The sequence below is a fragment of the Malaclemys terrapin genome, chromosome 9 (assembly GCF_027887155.1).
Source record: "Malaclemys terrapin pileata isolate rMalTer1 chromosome 9, rMalTer1.hap1, whole genome shotgun sequence".
Taxonomy (NCBI): Eukaryota; Metazoa; Chordata; order Testudines; family Emydidae; genus Malaclemys; species Malaclemys terrapin.
The window spans coordinates 48,894,286-48,916,369 of NC_071513.1; the positions used below are offsets into that span (position 1 = coordinate 48,894,286).

The 22,084-nt window shown below is 45.8% G+C and overlaps 1 protein-coding gene across 11 annotated transcripts in view; it reads right to left on the reverse strand.

Annotated features, from left to right (window-relative positions):
• The window catches only part of KIF1A (kinesin family member 1A), a 182,945-nt gene that overhangs the window by 150,264 nt on the left and 10,597 nt on the right, over positions 1-22,084 (reverse strand). For all 11 annotated transcript variants that reach the window (XM_054039625.1, XM_054039621.1, XM_054039620.1 and 8 more), the window contains exon 2: positions 3,556-3,724. In XM_054039625.1, coding sequence (XP_053895600.1) covers positions 3,556-3,661 — 106 coding nt within the window. In that variant the 5' untranslated portion in view covers positions 3,662-3,724. The remainder of the gene's footprint in view (positions 1-3,555; positions 3,725-22,084) is intronic.

Genomic DNA, 22,084 nt, shown 5'->3' on the forward strand with positions numbered 1-22,084 from the left:
CCTAAGTGCTTCAGAATTGATTCCTTGAGGACCTGCTCCATGATTTTTCCAGGGACTGACGTGAGGCTGACAGGCTTGTAGTCCACCGGATCCTCCTTCTCCCCCTTTTTAAAGATGGGCACTACATTAGTCTTTTTCCAGTCATCCGGGACCTCCCCCGATCGCCATGAGTTTTCAAAGATAATGGCCAATGGCTCTGCAATCACATCCGCCAACTCCTTTAGCACCCTCGGATGCAGTGCGTCCGGCCCCATGGACTTGTGCTTGTCCAGTTTTTTTAAATACTCCCGAACCACTTCTTTCTCCACAGAGGGCTGGTCACCTCCTCCCCAGACTGTGCTGCCCACTGCAGCAGTCTGGGGGAGCTGATCTTGTTTGTGAAGACAGAGGGAAAAAAAGCATTGAGTACATTAGCTTTTTCCACATCCTCTGTCACTAGGTTGCCTCCCTCATTCAGTAAGGGGCCCACGCTTTCCTTGACTTTCTTCTTGTTGCTAACATACCTGAAGAAACCCTTCTTGTTACTCTTAACATCTCTTGGTAGCTGCAACTCCAAGTGTGATTTGGCCTTCCTGAATTCACTCCTGCATGCCTGAGCAATATTTTTATACTCTTCCCTGGTCATTTGTCCAATCTTCCACTTCTTGTAAGCTTCTTTTTTTATGTTTAAGATCAGCAAGGATTTCACTGTTAAGCCAAGCTGGTCGCCTGCCATATTTACTATTCTTTCTACACATCGGGATGGTTTGTTCCTGCAACCTCAATAAGAGTCTTCTCAGGTCCCAGCCATGGGTGAGCAAATGGACCTGAGTGACTCTGCTTTATTACCACAACCATGATATGTTTGAATGCAAGCCAACACTCTGAGCACACTCCCAACCCCGGAGCTCCCCGGTGGGAGAGAGGCCCTTCCCCCAGAGCTCTGGGAGAGAGAGGCCCTTCGCCCGGAGCTCCGTGCAGAGGGAGAGAGCTCCCCCGGAGCTCCATGCAGAGGGAGAGAGCTCCCCCGGAGCTCCATGCTGCCTGCAGGCAGGGGGAAAGAGGGGCCATTTCCCCCAGAGCTAGCTGCTGCCAGCTGGGAGAGGGCTGGGGGGAGTCCTCTCGCCCCAGCCCTGGGGCAGTCTGGCTGCACTCCAAACTCCTCATCCCTGGCCCCACCCCAGAGCCTGCACCCCCAGCCAGAACCCTCACCTCCCGCGTCCCAAACTTCTGCACCAGCCCTGAGCCCCCTCCTGCATCCTGAACCCCTCATTCATGGCCCCACCCTGCAGCCCTCCTCCCTCACCCCACCTTCTGCCCTACCCTGGGCCACCTCCCACACTCCTTACCATAGGCTTACTAATGTAGTGCCTAGTGTTAATTATGTAAAGTGGGTTAAGCTGGAATGTATTGCAATATTATAATTTTATTAAAACTCTAGTCAAAAGATATAATTATGTTAGGTCACGGGCATCAACAATTTTCTTTAACTGGGTGACAAGGAAAAAAGTTTGAAAACCACTGCACTAGTTGACTATCCAGAACATCACACAGACTTGTTGTAGAGGTGACTGTATGGACTGCCGCACTAACTATGAGCATCCAGCTGTGCAATACAGCCATAAGCACCTTCCAGAGATGTGGGGATGGTGGGGGAGGCATGATTTGACTCTGCACCATCAGGAAATACTCCTTTGATTTGTCAAACATCCACTCTAGGTGGCACTGGTGTCAATGGCCAAATGACCATAAGGCAGCAGCCATCATCAGAGTGCTTCCACAAATAGGAAAAAGTGGCAGATACACCATGTCCCAGACAGCCCAGTAAAGTTGAGGCCTATATATACGTGACAACATTACAGCCAGATGACCCAGTATAATCATGTCCAGCTCTGCAGTGGAGGGAACATGGTGATGTTGCATCTTATATGAGATGGTGTGAGGCTTTGGTTGGGCCAGGACACCTCTCTGAACTGGGAGGGGGAGGGGCTTGACAATTTCTGTGCAGGAAAATATTCTGAGTCCCCCAAAGGAGAAGAGGGGTGATCTAAAAGCCCTCAGCCAAAGGGCCAGAGTCAGAACCTCCTGCTGGAAGTGCCTGTAGGTATATAGCCATTAGGAATCAAACGCCAGGGTGGTCTCCTGTGCTAGATGGTTGTGGTATTTTATAGTAACTCTGCACTATGGTCTAGTTACCAAAGGGGGGTAGCTGTGCGAGGGAGACTGAAATGAGAAATTACGTATGGTCAACAGCAACCCATGACGGCCCTTTTCATAATGTGCTACAAGCAAATGAATCAAATGGGACAGCGAATCCGAAGGCTCTCCCTAGGGTGAACTGAAGTGATAATTCAACAATGTCTTACAGATGCTCTGTAAGGCATTGTTGAATGGTTTCTGCTAGAAGAAGAATATCTAGCACTGCTCATCTATAGATCTCCAAGTACTTTCCAAAGGAGGGCAGTACCATTATCCCCATTTTACAGAGGAGGAAACAAAGGCAAAGGGAAATAAAGTGACCTGCCCACAGTCACTCAGGAGGGTAGTGGCAGAGATGGGAACAGAGCCCATCTCTCCGGAGTCCCAGTCTAGTGCTCTAGATGCTAGACCATGCTGACCCCCATGGAGTGGACTGCTGTGAAGAAAGAACCTTTCCACTGTCACAAGAATGAGACAACATCGACTCCCCCATCTAACAACAATACAAACCAGCAGTAACCAGCCAACCAAAACATCCCCCAAGCAGAGTTTATACCCCAAAAAGTGAGGAGAGCCAGAGGCTCCATGGAGTCCACTGGGGATTTCACTATTGGTATTGCTTTTACATGGAAGATGCTGAGATACCACAGTGATGGGCGATAGGATAAAACCGCTAAGGTGGTGAGAAGAGAGTTTATTTAACATCAGCGCCACACCATGAGCCCAAGTCTCCACTGCCTTGCACCTGCAGAAGTGAGGTTATACCTGCGTTCAGCAAGAGCAAAGATGATGTAAATTCCTACCAGATTACAATTCTCTGCTCCTTCACCAGTACTGGTATTTCACAGCCATAACTGATGCCACACCAAACAACGCAGCAGACAACCAGGCTCTATATCTGGAGTGTGAAGTTCAGATTTCATCACCAGGCTCATTATATTTGAGGCTTCTTTTAAAGCCCCAGCTCCTGGATGCCTGTGATCACACAAGAATCTCATCTTTTATTGGGAAAAGAAAGTAGCTTTCTGGCCCTCACGGGTGCTGAGAAAACCCTGTAAACATGACCCATGTGCATCTGAGAGGCACAAAAGCCAGAAGGCAAAGAAAAAGAACCCAAAATGTGTGATTTTTAAAAAAACCTCCCATGATTTTCAGGCCAGACTCATGATTCTTGGGGGACTGACTTATGACATTGGGGCTAGCAATACTGGTGGCAGCAGGGGGAACAGGCCCCCTCCCGAGCACCGGTAGAACCTCAAGTGGCTGTTTGGCATTAGCAGCAGCCAGCCCAGTGGAAATGAATGCAGATCTGTGTGTAGCCCACCTCCTTCCCAACCCCCAATGGCATTTGTGCACAGGGCCAGGGCTGCTACTCACTGGTGGTGTTTCCTGTCATCTGGATGATGCATTTGGAATCCCGGCCCATCTCACGGGAGTTGAACGGACGCACTCGCACCGCCACTTTCACAGATGCTCCCGCCATCTTGCTGGCCTTAAGGTCGCTCTTTCCGGCAGGGGTTGCACTCCTGGCAACACAAGGAACGCCCTGGAAGGACCCAGAAAGGCATGTTAGAAAAAGTCTCTAAGCTCTGCAGTATGCTGCTGTAGGTCAGCTATTGAGGTGTCCCTGAGACTGGGGGCTCCCTTGCAGCAGCACCCGTTGCTGCCAGCTGGAGCACCAGCCTGTGAGCTCTCATCTGGCATGGGAGGCTCACCATTTCCACGCTCTTAGGGCTGAGACCCAGTGACAAGCATGAGGCTAAAGCTTTCCGAGCAGCCAGAGAGTACACCATAGCCTCAACTTTCCCGGGCCATGACCAGAACAGCCCATTAGCACCGGGCTTGCCGGGCTCAGAGCAAGGGGAGCCGTGAAAGCATCAGGCAGGCAGGGACCTGCAACCCCATCCTCCTGGCAGCAGCTCATTGCTGCATGCCCCTTCCTCGTCTGATTTAATAGTCATCATCAGAATAGCATCCAGAGGCCCCCGCTGAGATCAGGGGCCCCTGGGATGGGGCTGCGCACACACCCAGACCGTGTCTCCACTAGGAAGGAAAGGTGTGTTCTTAACTCAAATTAATTGTCTTAGTGAAGACGAGGCCATCTACAGCTTTCCCATGAGCCAGCAATAACTGAGAGCCTCAGCAATAACTGCCCATTCTCACCTCCCAGAGGGCCATGCTCTGTAGAGCACACATTAAGGCAAGGACGAAGAGTGCTTTCCTGCATACATGCTATACTTCCAGCCTCCTGGACCCTTTTCTATGCTGCTCCACAGACAGAGGGCCCACTCCCTCACCCCGCAGACTCTTTACCCTATGTTAACGTCACTGATTTCAATGGAGCAACTCCTGTCTTGCACTAGGGTATGCGAGAGGAGAATCAAGCCCAGAAAGCATGCTACCCTGCAGAGCTTTCTCCAGCTCCTGACGCTCCTCCCACACCAGGTGAAATCTCATAGGCAACAGAGCAAAATTAGTGTGAGCTCAGAGTGACACCTCAGATGCTGCTTCTCCTTACATGGCCCCTCAGGACCTCAGCTCTGGCTAACCCCAGGCAGCAGAGACTTGACAGAACACAAAGGCACTCCACAAACAGAGCCCTGTCCTTCATACAGTGTGATGAGCACCTCCCCATCACACCTGGCACAGTAGGGGTGGGAGAAGGGTAGTTGTGCAAAGGAGGAGGGGAAAGGAATGAATGTGTTTTGATTAGATGGGAGGGGGAAAATTAAGCCCTTCTCAGCAAACACTATTATTTGACACTCATTCGGCTGTTGTGAAAAGGACTCGGTCATCCTAGTTTTCCAACAGGGGACATGCTACACTGGTCTACAATTTTTGAGAAGTCATCTGCTTCAGAGATAAAATGTGCAATTTATTATGTATTTTGATGTGCTGAATTCAAATATGACAATTAAAACAACTGATTGGCTACTGTTTCTCAGATATTTAAGTTTTTACATTTTATGTCTATGTATATTGTGTAGATAGAGTTTTAATCATAAATTGTAAACCTAGGTCTTTTCATGTGTTTATGGTTGCTTTACATGATAATATTTCACCTGTCCTGTTTATGTAACACTTTAAAAATCAGCAAAAGGGTTATATAAATAACATTTATTATGAAACAAAAGGCAAACAACTATTCTGTACATAGTTTAGTCCTATTCAGTGTCTACTCGGCCCTTCTTGGCTTGTCTCTTGTATTCATTAAATGGAGCATCTCTTGTCACTGTCCAGCAATAGTCTGCAAGCATTGATGGGCTCCATTTGCCCTGATAGCGTTTCTCCATTGTTGCAATGTCCTGGTGAAATTGCTCGCCGTGCTCGTCACTCACTGCTCCGCAGTTCGGTGGAAAAAAATCTAGATGAGAGTGCAAAAAATGTATCTTTAGTGACATGTTGCAACCAAGGCTTTTGTATGCCTTGAGGAGGTTTTCCACCAACAACCTGTAGTTGTCTGCCTTGTTGTTTCCGAGAAAATTTATTGCCACTAACTGGAAGGCTTTCCATGCCGTCTTTTCCTTGCCACGCAGTGCATGGTCAAATGCATCATCTCGAAGAAGTTCACAAATCTGAGGACCAACAAAGACACCTTCCTTTAGCTTAGCTTCACTTAACCTTGAAAATTTTCCATGGAGGTACTTGAAAGCTGCTTGTGTTTTGTCAATGGCCTTGACAAAGTTCTTCATCAGACCCAGCTTGATGTGTAAGGGTGGTAACAAAATCTTTCTTGATTCAACAAGTGGTGGATGCTGAATACTTTTCCTCCCAGGCTCCAATGACTGTCGGAGTGGCCAATCTTTCTTGATGTAGTGGGAATCTCTTGCACGGCTATCCCATTCGCAGAGAAAACAGCAGTATTTTGTGTATCCAGTCTGCAGACCAAGCAAGAGAGCAACAACCTTCAAATCGCCACAAAGCTGCCACTGATGTTGGTCATAGTTTATGCACCTCAAAAGTTGTTTCATGTTGTCATAGGTTTCCTTCATATGGACTATATGACCAACTGCATGACCTACCAAAACATTGCCATTATGCAGTAAAACAGCTTTAAGACTCGTCTTCGATGAATCAATAAACAGTTTCCACTCATCTGGATCGTGAACGATTTTGAGGGCTGCCATCACACCATCGATGTTGTTGCAGGCTACAAGATCATCTTCCACGAAGAAGAATGGGACAAGATCCTTTTGACGGTCATGGAACATGGAAACCCTAACATCACCTGCCAGGAGATTCCACTGCTGTAGTCTGGAGCCCAACAGCTCTGCCTTACTCTTGGGTAGTTCCAAATCCCTGACAAGGTCATTCAGTTCACCTTGTGTTATGAGGTGTGGTTCAGAGGAGGAGGATGGGAGAAAATGTGGGTCCTGTGACATTGATGGTTCAGGACCAGAAGTTTCATCCTCTTCCTCGTCTGACTCAAGTGAGAATGATTCTGGTGCCTTCTCTGTGGGGTACTGGGCGTATAGCTGATGGAATGTTTGGATAATGCACAGTCCACTTTTTCTTCTTTGACACACCTTTCCCAACTGGAGGCACCATGCAGAAGTAACAATTGCTGGTATGATCTGTTGGCTCTCTCCAAATCATTGGCACTGCAAAAGGCATAGATTTCCTTTTCCTGTTCAACCACTGGCGAAGATTTGTTGCACAAGTGTTGCAGCATATGTGTGGGGCCCACCTCTTGTCCTGATCTCCAATTTTGCAGCCAAAATAAAGGTGATAGGCTTTCTTAACCATAGTGGTTATACTGCGCTTTTGTGATGCAAAAGTCACTTCACCACAAACATAGCAGAAGTTATCTGCACTGTTCGCACAGGTACGAGGCATCTCTGCTCACTTTGCCTAAACAGAAATGTGTCCCTTTGCAAAATCAAACACTGACAAATAAGAGAGCACGACACCGTATGATTTCTAGAGCTGATATAGGGCAATTTGTTCAGCAGAGTGATGTAAGCTTCGTTATGATTGCATCATCCATGACTTGTAGGAATAACATGATGCAATTCATATTATGTATGATGCAATACCAGCTTCAGATTGCATCATTCATTGTTTTGCCTAAAAAGCAAGTACTGTCCAAACCCAGTCATAGATTTATTCATAGATCCAGTCAAAGATGTATTTAGTCATTTCTGGTTTAAATTGAGATCCCTTCCCTTTATTTCAGAAGCATTTTGGCTGTAGAGCAGTGCTATATAAATGGGTGTAAATTCTGTAGGAAAACTGCGCCCAGATTTTATGGCTTAGTGCGTGGCTTATTCTCAGCACCTTTTCCCCCTCCAAATCCTCTGTGAATTTGTTTTTTACAAGCCCAGTGAATGTAGAAGTGCCAAGCGCACGCTTGTCAAATGAGCTCCAGCGTGTCTTGAATGGAGATGCTGCTGGCATGCTGGTCTTTGCACTAAATTGTGCATTCAGGCAGCATGGTGCTGCACATTGCTGGTGAAGGAGCAAGCACACATTGTGAGTGCATGCCTACATCTCAGCGAGGCTCAGCAAAGTGCCGGATACACTGACATCTCGGTATTCAACATTTTGGCTCCTTTTCCATTTCAGCCCACAACTGGATTCTTACTGTCCAAACTGTTGTCAGTAGGCTGGGTCCAGCAAAACCAAAGCTAAGAAAAATTGAGCTGTAGTCTGTTCTGCCTCCTGCATGATCAACAAAGTCACCAGCTAAGTTCTGCTTCCAGAATCTCTGCTCTCACTGATTTTGGAAGCAGAAAAGGTATGTTTGATTTTCAGAGGCCAGTTTCAGCTCTCAGCTAAACAAACCTTGCTTTGCTGAAACTCAGCACATTCAATTGTAGAAACTACCAATACACATGGAACACAAACATGTCTTTTTTACAGTCATTTTCCTGACCCTAATCAGATCATTTGGCCTAGTGGATAGGGCCTAGCCTGGCAGGCCTGAGAGACTAGCTGCTGAGCGACTGTGAGAACATCTCTTTTCTTTACCACCTTTTGTCTATCTAGACCAGAGGTGGGCAAACTACAGCCTGCCACATCCAGCCCACGGGACCATCCTGCCTGGCCCTTGAGCTCTCGGCCGGGGATGCTAGCCCCCGGCCCCTCCCCTGTTGTACCCCCTCCCCAGCAGCCTCAGCTCGCCAAGCCACCAGTGCTCTGGGTGGCGGGGCTGCGAGCTCCTGCCGGGCAGCGCGGCGGCGGGGCTGCGAGCTCCTGCTGCTCTGAGCAGGGGGGTTGGATAAGGGGCAGGGAGTCCCGGGGGGCAGTCAGGGAGCAGAGTCAGGGCAGTCAGGGGACAGGGAGCGGGGGGGGGTTGGATAAGGGGTGCAGTCCCGGGGCGGCAGTTAGGGGTAGGAGGTCCTGGGAGGGGGTGGTCAGGGGACAAGGAGCAGGGGGGTTGGATGGGTCGGAGGTTCTGAGGGGGGCAGTCAGGGGAGAGGGAAGTGGGAGGGGGCGGATAGGGGGCAGGGGCCAGGCTGTTTGGACAGGCACAGCCTTCCCTACCCGGCCTTCTGTATAGTTTCGCAACCCCAATGTGGCCCTCGGGCCAAAAAGTTTGCCCATCCCGATCTAGACACCAAGCTCTTTATAACATGGACTGTCTCTCACTATTAGAATTCTTTGAGAGGGTCAGCCAACATGTGAGCACAGGGGATCCAGTGGACACAGTGTACCTGCACTTTCTGAAATGCTTTGACAAGGTCCCTCACCAAAGGAGGGATGGTCCTCTCATGGATCAGTCACTGGTTAAAAGATATGAAACAAAGGGTAGGAATAAATGGTCAGTTTTCACAGTGCAGAGAAGTAAATAGCAGGGTCCCTGTGGCAGGGTGCTGAGCAGGAACACCTGAGCCAGCCCTCTGTCACAACAGCTCCAATTAAGGGAGGTAAACTGGAGCTGGCTAGAGAAACCTGTGCCTGATTGGCCAAGGAGAATCAGCTGCCAGCCTGATTAGCCTGGGGCTATACACAGGCCCAGATAAAAGAAACAGGAGGAAAACCGGAGAGGGGGAAAGTGCTTCCTGCCTGGGTGCAGCAGCAAAGAAGTTCTCAAGGCTGAAAACCCCAAGCTGTATAGGGTGAGAGGGTGACAGGACTGCACCCTGTAAATACTGCACTGGTGATTGCTGAACCTGAGGGTCTCTGAGTGGTTTTTGGATCAGAGCAGAAGCAGGACCGGGGGGGGGGCCTGCTATGCCCTGTTACAGTCCCCCAAGGATCTGTGCTGGGACCAGGGCTGTTCAACATAGGGCAGTGGTTCCCAAACTTTAACAACCCGTGAACTCCTTTCACTAAAATGTCAAGTCTCACAAACCCCCTCCTAAAAATGAATATTTCCAGGGATTTTTTCCTTTACTTGAATATAAATTATAAAAGCAGTGATCTTAGATATTTGTTTTTATGACATGCTTATTACACACTATTTATTATTATTATTTATCATTACAGTATTTTTATTACATTATGAAAACAGCAATACTCTTCCAAGATCTCACTTTCGTAGCTTGTATCGCTTTGAATAAGCCTGTTATAAGACAAGGCTCCTATGTTTCATCAAGGAGCATCAGATGTAAAACAGCATGAAGGTATTTAAGAAACCAACTCAGAGTTCCTCCTACACAAGCATTCAGGTCTTGAGCAGTCTAGGCAAACAAACGAAGCTTAAACTTGTTCTTCATAATAAGTTTAAAAACAATACTCTCTATTTAATTTTAAAAACAGCAAAAAAATCCACCTCCCTTTCCATTTCTTATAAGAAGTCTTGAAGTTCAAATCTTCTCAATGTGATAGATAGGCTTGCTTTGATCTGCTTAGCTCTTGGAAGTCCAGGGGCTCCGGGCTGCTGTCCTCGTGCTGCCCATGGTCCCTAGGGACAGCTCTGTCTGCCATTAGGGAATTTTTTCCCCGAGAACCCCCTGTAACATTTTGTGAACCCCCAGGGGTTCACGAACCCCAGTTTGGGAACCACTGACATAGGGTGACCAGACATCCAGATTTTATCGGGACTGTCCCAATATTTGCTTGTTTGTCTCGCGTCTCTGATGTTCAGTCGGGACACTGGACAAACAAACCATTTTGCCCTCCGCTCCAGCACACAGGTGGAGTCCAGAGGGGCTCTGCCCCCCTCGACTCCGTCCCCTCCTTCCCCCATTGGATCCCTCCCCAAATCCCTGCCCCCAGCCCCACCCCCTCACTGCCCCATTGGATCCCGAGCCAGGCCTGGGGAGGAGACACCCCTGTGCAGCAGCCTGGGCACACGGGCCATGGCCGGCCAGGGCCAGGACTGCTCCAGCCCTGTAGCCCACAGTGCAACACGGTGGGTCTGGGGGCAGCATGGAGCGGGCAGGGCCCGGGTGGGTGGCACGGCCCGGGGGCATGGGCCGCCCGCCGGAGACACGCAGCGGAGAGGGGCTGCGGGGGCGAGACTTGTCCCAGGCGGAGCCACCAGCGGACAGGGGCGAGGAGCCGGCTTGGGTCCCCTGAACCGATAAACTTCCACGCCGCTGCCAGGGAGCCACACACCTCTCCCGCTTGGCTGTGCTCCAGCGGCTCGCCCCACCGGGAAAGAGTCACTGGAGCACAGCTGAGCGGGAGAGGCGCGGGGCTCCCCGGGGCCTGCCGCATGTGCCCGGGGCGGGCCAGGGGGCAGGAGGCTCCGCAGGGAAGGCAGTGCGCGCGGCCGGGGCACTCTGTGCGATCCGGCAGCACGGCTGGGCCCTGCTAATGCCCCCGGCCCCTGCGAAACTGTTTTTTTTTTTTTTTTTTACTCCGCGCCTCCCCCGCGTCCCGATATTTCATCCCTGTGATCTGATCACCCTAGTTCAACATATTTATAAATAATCTGGAAAAAGGGGCAAACAATGAGGAGGCAATGTTTGTAGATGATACAAAATTATACAAGATAGTTAAGTCCAAAGCTGACTGTGAAGAGTTAAAGGGATCTTGCAAAACTGGGTGACAGGCAGGGTGGATTTGATTTAAATCAAACTGATTTACTTCACTAGTCAGGAAGACTCAATTTAATCATGGATTTCTAGATAAAAGTGCATTCTTGTTGGTTGTTATAACCTTAATACATATTCTTCACAACTCAGAGATAGATGTAGATTTCATTTTTAGAAGGTACACACTATACATTTTAAGTGATTTATTTCTAAAACTTTTCAGATTAGTTTTACAGCTATATTAGAAAATGAATGATTGTTTGGTTATTTCATTTACACCAAAGGTAATTGAAGCAGATATTTATGAAGTCATTGGGAAGTGAACTATCTCCAATTCAACAGGTTAATCATTAATAGTTGGATGATTTTTTTGCCATGCTGTATTAGGAAGAGACCATCACCAGACAGACATTTAAATTCTTATTTAACTAAAACAACAATGTTATGTATTATGGATTTTTTTTCTTCAACAGCAAACATAATATTTTAACAAAACAAGCATATGAATTTTTGACTCTAGTTAAACATTCACGTTTTTTAAAATCAGGTTTGTTTGTTAAAATTGTTTTTAACTAAAATAGTTAAATAAAATCTTTTTTAAAAAACAAATTTAATCGACTATGTCAGCCAGCTCAACATGAGAAACTTAAAATATTGGCTTCTGCAGCTAACTCAGTCGTCTTCACCTTCATTTTCCTGTTTGTTCATAATCTGGAAAAGAAAAACAAGCTTTCCTGCTTTTTCAGGTCCCAAACAATTTCTCAATTTGGGATGAATTAGTCCAAAGGAAGAAAAAATTCTTTCTACACCGACAGAAGAAGCTACTGCTATTCAAAGTGAGGTTATCATTTCAACAGTCTCTGAATCCAAATGCTTAAGTGACTTCCACCAGTTCACTGGTGTGACTTTCTTTAAAATAACAGCAAACATATATTTCTTGAATGGTTCTTATTCCCAAACTGGGTCTCTTTTACGGCGTGCTGCCCTTATAGGTTTTCTCTTCTAGTGAGAGAATGGTATGGTAGATGTCAAATCAATGAAGGCTACACTCAAAGACCTCAAGACTTCTGGAATATGCTGCTCAAACAGTTTCACTTTTGTTTCTACAGCCTGCCCCTCTCTTCTCACATTTATCTCCAGACTTCTTCCCCTTCTCCAGATCTATTCTGACTCCCAATAATCTTCTAGTCGTTAACTATCTGAAACTTTGCACTTTTAGAGAGAGGTAAGGGATTGACTCTGTACACAAATTTGCAGAGGGACAATAGGGTTGAGGTCTGTTATTTCTCACATCTAGATAGTTATTTATTTATTTTAAAACATTTTTGCTGTTAACAAGCATGTTATCTCTGGAGACACAAATCCACAGTTTGAGAAATGCAAAACTAAGCATCTCTGATGGTAGTGCTCAGTCTAGAAGATGAGTCCCATTGGGTAGATAGAAAGATTAACCTAAATAATCTGTACGGAAGCCCCTGGAACCCCATACAATTGGGTCCCTAATCCATGAACTATTGGAACTTATTTACAAAACTTTTCTTAAACATTACATGAATATATTGTCTTATACTTTAGACTTTATAATCCCTATTCCATGATAAGGTATCTTTGGGCTATAATATATCTTTAGACTGGATTTTTTTTTGGGGGGGGGGGGGGGGGAACCTATTTAAATAAAAAATCAGATTTTGATTTGATGGTTTTTTTTTAAATCTTTGATGTTTTTTATCCACCCTGGTGACTGGGCAACAAAATGGCAGATGAAATTCAATGTTGATAAATGCAAAGTAATGTACATTGGAAAACATAATCCCAACTATACATATAAAATGATGGTGTCTAAATTAGCTGTTACCACTCAAGAAAGAGATCTTGGAGTCATTGTGGATAGTTCCCTGAAAACATCCACTCAATGTATAGTGGCTGTCAAAAAAAGCTAACAGAACGTTGGGAATCATTAGAACAGGGATAAATAAGGCAGAAATACCATAATGCCACTGTATAAATCCATGCTACACCTGCCCCTTGAATACGACATGCAGTTCTGGGTGCCCCATCTCAAAAGAGATATATTAGCACTAAAAGTGCAGAGAAGGGCAACAAAAATGACTAGAGGTATGGAACAGTTTCCATATGAGGAGAGATTAAAAAGGCAGGGACTGTTCAGCTTAGTAAAGAGACAACTAAGGGAGGATATGATAGGTCTATAAAATTATGAATGGTAAGAGAAAGTGAATAAGGAAGTGTTATTTACCCCTTCACATAACACAAGAACCAGGGGTCACCCAATGAAATTAATGGGCATCAGGTTTAAAACAAAAGGAAGTACTTCTTCACAGAGTGCACAGTCAACCTATGGAACTCATTGCCAGGGGAGGTTGTGAAGGCCAAAACTCGAACTGGGTTCAAAAAAGAATTAGATAACCATTGATTGACTTATTAGCCAAGATGATCAGGGACACAGTCTCATTCTCTGGGTGTCCCTAGTCTCTGATTGCCAGAAGCTGGGACTGAATGACAGGGGATGAGAATCACTCAAATTGCCCTATTCTGTTAATTCCTTCTGAAGCACCTGGCACCAGCCACTGTCGGAAGACTAGATGGACCACTGGTCTGACCCAGTATTGCCATTCTTATGTACATACAGTGCCTGGCACAGTGGGGCCCCTGGCGCTACTTTTGCATAAGTGACAGTAATTTTAGGACAGAAACAAGTTCCAGAAACAATAATCAAGAACACTGCAGACTGATCCTGCAGCTGCTATTCCAGGGGATGGGTTAAGATTATGTTGCAGCCTCCTAAGGTATCTCTACACTGCATTGTAAAGCCAGGCTCAGATCTGGTATGAACCCAATCCCCAGTCCGATCCACACATGAATCTTTTTGACTCACGTCAGCAAGCACTTAGGGCCCAAGTCCTAGGCCCCACCTAGGAGAGAGGGTCGGAGCTCGAGTCCCACTGTGACTCAGGTCCAAGCCCTGTCGTGCAGCTCAAGTTGCAGCCCCTAGTCAGAAGGGCTGTGTAGTGTAGTATGAGACCCAGGTCCAGCAATCAGAAACCCAGGTTTACAATGCAATGTGGACACTCAAGTGCAGGCTTGGAAATACCAAGTCCCCAAGTGTGAGTCCCACAGACCCTGCTTAACAAGCAGTGTAGAACCCCCTAGGGCCCTCCCAATTGGAGAGCAGCCTTTATCAAGAAACAAAATGTACCAGTGCTGCAGGAAAGATATATTTGTACTGGGGATTCGAGTGACTATCAAATACTGAGACACATGGCCAGAGTCTCCACTGCCCCGTACCCTCGGCAGTCACTTACTGCCAGGTATTCCAATCTGGTAGTGGTGTAACTGACCGCACATGGCAGCAGAGAGCCTAGCCCACAAGGTCTGGGATGCTGTGAGCAGTGCTGTGCAAGCTTCCCCCCATCCAGCTCAGCCAAGTCACTCCTGCTATCCTCGTGCTGGCCCACACCCAGATCTGCCAGTGCACGCCAGCGGTTCCTCCCATTCTATCCCTCACGTACAGTGGTGGATTAAGGGGCCCCAGCCAATTTGGGGACTTCCACAGAAGCACCGGAACCTGAGTAGAAGGGGGGGGGGCACTGGAACTGTGGCCCAGCCCCCTGCTCCTCCTCTTTCCCCCAGGGTCCTGAACATTTGTTTTGTGGGGGAGGGGGAGAGAGTTCTCTCACTTTTTAAACTTTCTTTCCACTGGGAAAAAAAGCAGGAGAAACGTTAAAAAAATAAAAGTGAGAGAAAATGTGGGGGGGGGAGGAAGAGAGGAAGGGGGGCCCCCCATCAACATAAAATAGTTTTTTCACTGGAAAATGAAGACACGTGATTTTGTGGAAAATGGGGGCGGGGGGAATGAAATTTGTTGAAAATGGAAGAAAGTTTGGGGGGGAAATCCACAAAATGGAAAGTGTCATAGGAAAATTGGGACTCAAATGAAAATCTTTCACACGCAAAAAAACACAAACATTTTGCTAAAACAAAACAAAAATTATCATGGAAAATTTTTGACGGGCTATCTGCATGCCCATGTTACAGAACACTTTCTAATGAAGGTGCTATCCTTTAGAGACATGCTGCCTGTTTTTAAATTGTGTTTGCACTACCATGATACAGCTTTATTTGGAAAAGTACAAATTAATTTTGGATTGAAGCGACACAACATAGTCTCATCACTGACAAACCTAGGCCCCAATTCAGGAAAGCAGCTAAGCGCAAGTGTGCGTCAGTGTTCAAGCACCTGAGTACCTTTGTGAACAGGGGCCCTGGAGAGCACAATCACATTTTCAAGCATGTCTCAGTTTCAGCTGGTTTATTGATTTCTTTGATGGAAAAAATAAAATTCTATTCCATGCCAAAAGCACTGTTCATGTGCCAAATGACAAAATTTATTCCTGGATCATATCAATAAATTCTCACCAAAACCATCTGCTTGAGCCTACAAATATGGAGACGTGGTCGTTTAGCCCAGTTCTATTCTGAGCGGAGAGCTGGCCAAACTCAGGGGCAATTTATAATTTCTTTGAAAGTTAAACAATTCCATGTGGCATTTGACAATAGCTAGTTTCGAGCTCTTCCCCCTCCTCCCGCTCGTGTAACTCAAAAATCAGTTTTAAAAATCAAATATCACCAAATTTTGTCTGGCTAGCTGGTGCTTTTGTTTACAAAAAAGGCCTATTCACATCTGAAAAATTAGCTTGCAGTGATGCTCAGTGATCACTGTTCATCTCTGCTTTTCATACACCCCTGCAATGTGATGGCCCACAGTAAATAAGATCCTGAATAAGGATTTACACAGATTCAAAGCTTAACCTGCCCAGATGAGCGAGTTAAGAATCTGTTTTAGTATGTAGATGGCCTCCATTTCCCTGACATATGAGCACCTCACCATCTTTAACAGATTTATCTTCCTCTTTACGAAGAAACACAGATAGGATCAGACCCAAAGTCCATCTAGCCCAGTATCCCGTCTCCGAATATAACCAGCACCAGCTGCTTCAGAGGGAAGTGTAAGATCCCCACAGTAGCAGATGTGGGATAATCTGCCTCCAACATAGGTCTCATCCTGGTCTCTAATCACGTCACCTTGGCTTATGGCCTGAAGCACAATGGTTAACATCCCTTCCCAAGTATTGATTATCATTAGTTATGACGATTGTGTCTATCAAGGGAACACCTCTGGGAGGGGATGCCTTGCTGTGACCCCCATTGGGCAGGTGGGGAACTAAGGCACAGGGAGGCGAAGTCCCAGCTCCTTGAAAGTGTTTACTCACCTAACTCCCATTGATTTCAAGCCTAAGTGACAGAGGAAGCCTATGAGAGCAGATAATGGAGTCTGGGTCTCCCAAAGCCCAGGCTAGTGCTGTGACCACTGAACCATCCTTCCCCATCTATTTCACTTAGAGTTTTCCACTACAGGTTTATGAATAATAAATACTGTACAAAACAACTGCATCTCCAACAACATTCCAAGTTGAAGCTCAAACAATGGGCCAAATCCGTACAGGACAAAGCAGGCAGAAAGCTGCTCTACCAGGGCAGCTGGGATTCCCTTTGATGGTACAAAGTCAGCCATCCACATCCACCCTGACATAAGGTAGGACGGGACGTAGCCAGAGCGCCTTGTGTTCCAACAATCCTCAGCCAACGGAACAGTCCCAAGGGAACCATTCCAGCCAGGGTAACTTAGTGCAACCCTTAGGCTGCTCTAAGCTACACCAGGAGTTGAATCAGATCATGAGACCACAGAGGTGTTTTATAGCCACATCTCCACCCTTCTCTCTTCAGCTGAGACCAAACCATCAAGCCACCTATATTATTCTTCTGTGACATCATATCCCAGAATCCTTTCTTTGATCCAAACCAAACAAACAAAAACAAGTCCCCCATCCTCACCTACCCCCCAAAAAAGACCCAAAAGCCAACATCCAAAGTCAAGCCATACACAATGATTTCTAAAACTGACAGTTAATGGAGCCATATGTGGTAAAAGTAGAAATTTCCATTCCAGCCAAAATGCCTTCACCTTGAAGAGAAAGTGTGGTAGTGAGAGTAGGAGCCAACAGCTCTGTGGCTTGTATGGTCTTGTATTTAATGTTGGTAACAATATTCCCATATCATTCGTTAAAGGTGAGGTCTAGGAAAGGACAGAGATGTGTACTTCTGTTTAAACTAGGGAGGGGGCAACTTCTGCTGAGTCCACAGGTTCAGAGAGCCAATATTTCCAAATATCAGTTGGGAAATATGCAGCTGTTGAAGAGTCCACTGGGCCAGGATTATCGGCCATCAGCAAATTGACAGGCAGTCCATAAAAAGCCATGAGCATTGGAGCAAGTCTGCAGGAAAAGGTGTCTGGGATCATGGAGAGGACCCGAGGCCTACATGGGCCCACAGTGCATATGCCTTAATCCTGCCCTGGCCTTGATCCAAAACGAACACAGCTATGGAAGAAAGTAGGAAAGGAACACAGAAAAGAGACAGGAAGGCTGGTGACAGCTTGGGGTCAGAATTAAGGTGGCTTGGATGGCAATGGCTGTGCATTTCCTTACTTGCTAACATTTGGGTTTATGTTTAACCTCACCCGGGTCTCCCCTTGACATTACTGACACATTATACACTAACCCTCCCCTCCAGCTGAAGGAGCGGTTTTGTCTGGGTCATTCATTAGCTTATGTTTTGGCCCAGAAGGGGAGGAAAAAGAAAGCAAGAGACTTTCGCTCTGTTGCTAGCTAGCTGCATGCAGAGCTCTCCTAAAAGTGCAGAGGGAATGGCGGCAGCAGCAAGGAGCAGACAGGCACAGGCCTGTGTACCACAGCAGCACACAGCATAGACAGGGATTTATGGCTCTCTCTCCTGTCACCGTCTGCGCTACAATTCCTGGACAGTGCTGCTGTTGCTTGGCGGCTGCAAAGGATCAGCACAGATGCTGGAGCTGATGGCCCACGGGTACAATACACACAGCAGATACACTGTAATGCTGCTAAGCCTAGCAGGTTTTCAAACCGATGGAAGGGGGAAAAGAGGCATTATTAAATTGCACTGCTAATGGAAGGCCTGGGTTGTGCGATTTGAGACCAGAAGGAGCTACAGATATAGAATAAGACTGGGAAGGGCTCAGTAAAATGCATGGGCAACAGATCCTCAGCTGAAAGTGGCTACGGCTCAGTTTTCTCCCTTTCTTTGCTAGCTCTGGCCAGCCACTGTTAGCTGTTATATCTGCTCCTACACTTCCCATTACCTCTTCTGGATTCCAGAGAACTCCTGTAGCTGCCAGCGCTGTGAAGGGCAGAAGTGTCTCTGATCACTGCTGTTGATCTCATGATAGCAAGGAGAACTCTGGCACTGCTGTTTTTGCTTTTCACTCCAGTCAGCAAGCTCACCCCTCTGAATGCTCCCACACTCTGGTGCACATCAGATTAGGAAACTCCAGCCAGAACCTTCGGCTCCTGCACAATGGGTGTGTCTGATACTGGAGGTCACATGTCCTAGTGCTCTCTCAAGGCTTGGAATTCTCCCTCTAATGCTGGCTTGGTGCCTCTTTTCCCAAACGCCCAGCAGCCACACAGCATCCAGTCTATGATACTGGTGCTGCCATGCTGTACTGCTAGTTCCAGCCCACAACCATGCAGCGGGAGGCCACCAGCGCCACTGGATTCTGTGTGCTTGCTACTGCTGCTGCGCGTGCTGCTGCTACTGCTGGTTGTCATTCATGGCAGGACAAAAAATGAATCATATCTGCAAATGCAGTTCTTGAGTGCATGGGGAAGCCTAGCTCAGACAGAGAGGAGACACTGGGGTGGAATGAGTGTCTGATCAGTCTCTTATGAACAGCCCAGAGACACGTGAGCCAAATTGGAAGGCCTCTTGGACCAAACAGGGAGAAGATAAACTAGAGGTAGCCAAAGTCAAAGGGTCTCCTGCACTGTTAGTTTGTTTTATTGATATTGGATTAATTTATTGTGCTCAATATCTATCACTGTTTCAATGGGAACTGCAGGTTCTCTGAGACAGTACATGAATAGAATGGTTGTAGTTTTCCACCATCTTCTCTCTCCAGTTAGCACCTGCTCAAAGGGATTCTGTTTGGATACTGCTACCACATTCTAGCTTAACGCTGAAGACTCACTTCCTTTTCCTTTGCTTTCACTCATTCGCTTGGCAGCACACACTCACTTCGGGCTTGATCAGTCAGTGGGAGTCTTTCCACTGGCTTCTGAGGGCTCTGCATCACGCCCTTATTGCATTTCCTTTTGGAAGGTGCCCGGAGATTTCCAGACACCATCAAGTGCTCTCGACACTGAAGTTGGCTACCCTAACTGCCCACCGTGTATCTCTTGTTGTGTAACTCCTTATCACACTGCTCCTTGAGTCATCACCACAGACAGCCCTTTTCCTCTTCCTTCCTCTTCATCCTCCCATAGCCTCAGGTGCAAACGGTACTCATTTTCTGCCACGTATTTCAATCTTGAGCTAGTCCATTCAGGCTTCTGGGTGTCATGTTGATGGATTTGGAGTCTGTATCTGCTGTTCTACATAATGTTCCTCTAGGTCACCCTCTTTTTCTCTTCCCACATGGTGTCCGTATTGTCATTTAATATGGAAAATGTGTCTAGACAGGTAAAATGACTTACTTCTTCCAGGGTTTCTCCTTTTACTCCAATGGTTGCTATTGGGACATTGATAGCCATATATTTTGTCTTCCCCTTGTTGCTAAACAAGCCAACTTGTTTTGCTGTATCTGCCAAAAGCTGGGTCTTTTCTTCCACTGAGCGATGTATTGCACTAAGCAAGAACTAAAGGGATACTAGGGAGTCTGTTGTTCTTCTTACTGTAGGAAAGAAAAAATGCTACTGCCACAATAGCACTGTTCAATCAAGGCACAAGTCATTTCTACACTAGTACCACTTAGGCCTAAAAAATACCACCTCTGAGACACTTATGAAGGGAAAATGAAGGCTGTTCGCAGGGAGTAACTGATTGATGGAATATGTTGATTGATTCATGCTGTATGTCAGATGCAGAATGATGAGAACTCCTGACAGCAAAGTCACAGATCTATGATTAAAAAAGGTGTAGCTGGATGTAAATGGTTTAGTCTATTGCTGCTAGTATGGGATACAAGGCAGATGAATTTGTAAGGCTTTCCTACGTCCATTTATTAAAGCAGGATGTTAGGGCCAGTCCTGAGCATTTTACACAAATGATTTAAATTCCCCAAATCCAATTTAATAATCAAATGAAACCCCTAAAATAAAACAAATTCAGTGTCGTGTTAAACCTTCAGAGGAAAGGCAAGTTACAAACTTGGAGTAGTTCAGGGAATCAGATACATAGAGGTGCGGTGGGAGAGAAGAAACAACAAATTTTGTGCCAAGCTTCTTTCACTGGAAATAAGCTGGTTTGTAGGTGATGATCATGGACAGTGCACAGCTGATGAGTAGGCCTACAAGAAAGGAGGACCCGACAAACATTGGGGGGGTCACACCCATAAAAAGATATAAACAGCACAGAATTAAAATTGTATGAACTATCCTGGATGGCCCTGCAAGATTGATTGAAATCAGAGTGAAAAGTTGCTTCAGGACTGGGTGAGTCAGATATTGCCACTATGCTTCCTGATTTGGAACAAACAAATTTCCTGTGTATCACCCCTTTATTTGAATAATATAAAACATGCATGTGGTCTGTACAATATCCTACATGTGACACAGAAAACAAAGTTGATCTCATATCTTATAGAGCAAGAAAGAATTAAAGTTATAGTTTAAGTATATTAAAACTCATATTTTAATTCACATGCTGTTAAAGCTATATTTAAAATAGATGCATCAAGTCCTGCAATCCTTACTTGGTTTTTACCCAGTCCTTACACTAGGCAAAATTCCCATTTGTTTCAAACAAAAATTTGACCGAGTAAGGCCTGGAGAAGAACAGAGAAAGGATATCAAGATTTGGTCCTGTGCTAATATTAGAGCTGGCCAGGAAATTATTTATTTTCTCTGCAAACATTTTTTATTTAAAAAAAAAAAAAAAAGGAGTTTTCACTGAAATATTTTAGGTTTTCATAAAAAAAACAAAACTGTAGCTGGTTGGAAAATGGAATTCCCCTCTCAGAGGAAATTCCAACGTTTCAACATTTATTTTTGTGCTGCTGCTTCTTCTGCATGGTGATAGGGGAACAGTGAAAGCAATACTGTGACTACAGTTGGATCTTAAGGTCTCTTGTCCATTCCAGAGCTGAGGGGGTAGCTATGTGAATGGCTGTCATACCTTCAGGATGAGCATAGAGTGGGCAATTGTCCGTGATGTGTCCAACAGTTTGCAGTTTTTTTGTGCTGAATCAGCATGAAACATCAAAATAGCAAAAATTTTCACATAATGAAAAGCTGAGAAGAAAATTGATTCAGAAATACTGAAATGACAAATACAGATTTTTTCAATGAAAAGTGTTTTGTTTCAAAATGTAGATTTTGAACTTTTGTTCAGACTTGACAGTTTGGCTTAAAATGACAAAAGCAAAATTTTCCTGTGGAGCAGACATTTTGAAATGAAAAAAAAAATTGTGAATGTTCATTCAAGATGAAATTTTTCATTGCAATCTTCTGGTGCATATTTTCTCACAGGAAATTTAGGTGAAACCAGACAAACATTTTGGCCAAAATATATTGTTTAAAAATGGAGATTTGTTTTTTCAACAAAACGCTGCAAAATTAAATGAAAATTGACATTTTTTGCCAAAAATTCTGTTTTGTAGAAAAGTATTGAGCAGCTCAATTAATACAGTGAGGGTCATACCTTTGTAATGTACATTTAGCCAAGTATTGTACCACTTCTACCACAAGAACATAGGATTCAGACAAGACTATCCTTGTGTTTTGCACTAGCATATGCCTTTTGGAAGTGAAGGGAGGGAAACAAAAAGGTTCAGAGAAGGGCAACTAAAATGATTAGGGGTTTGGAACGGG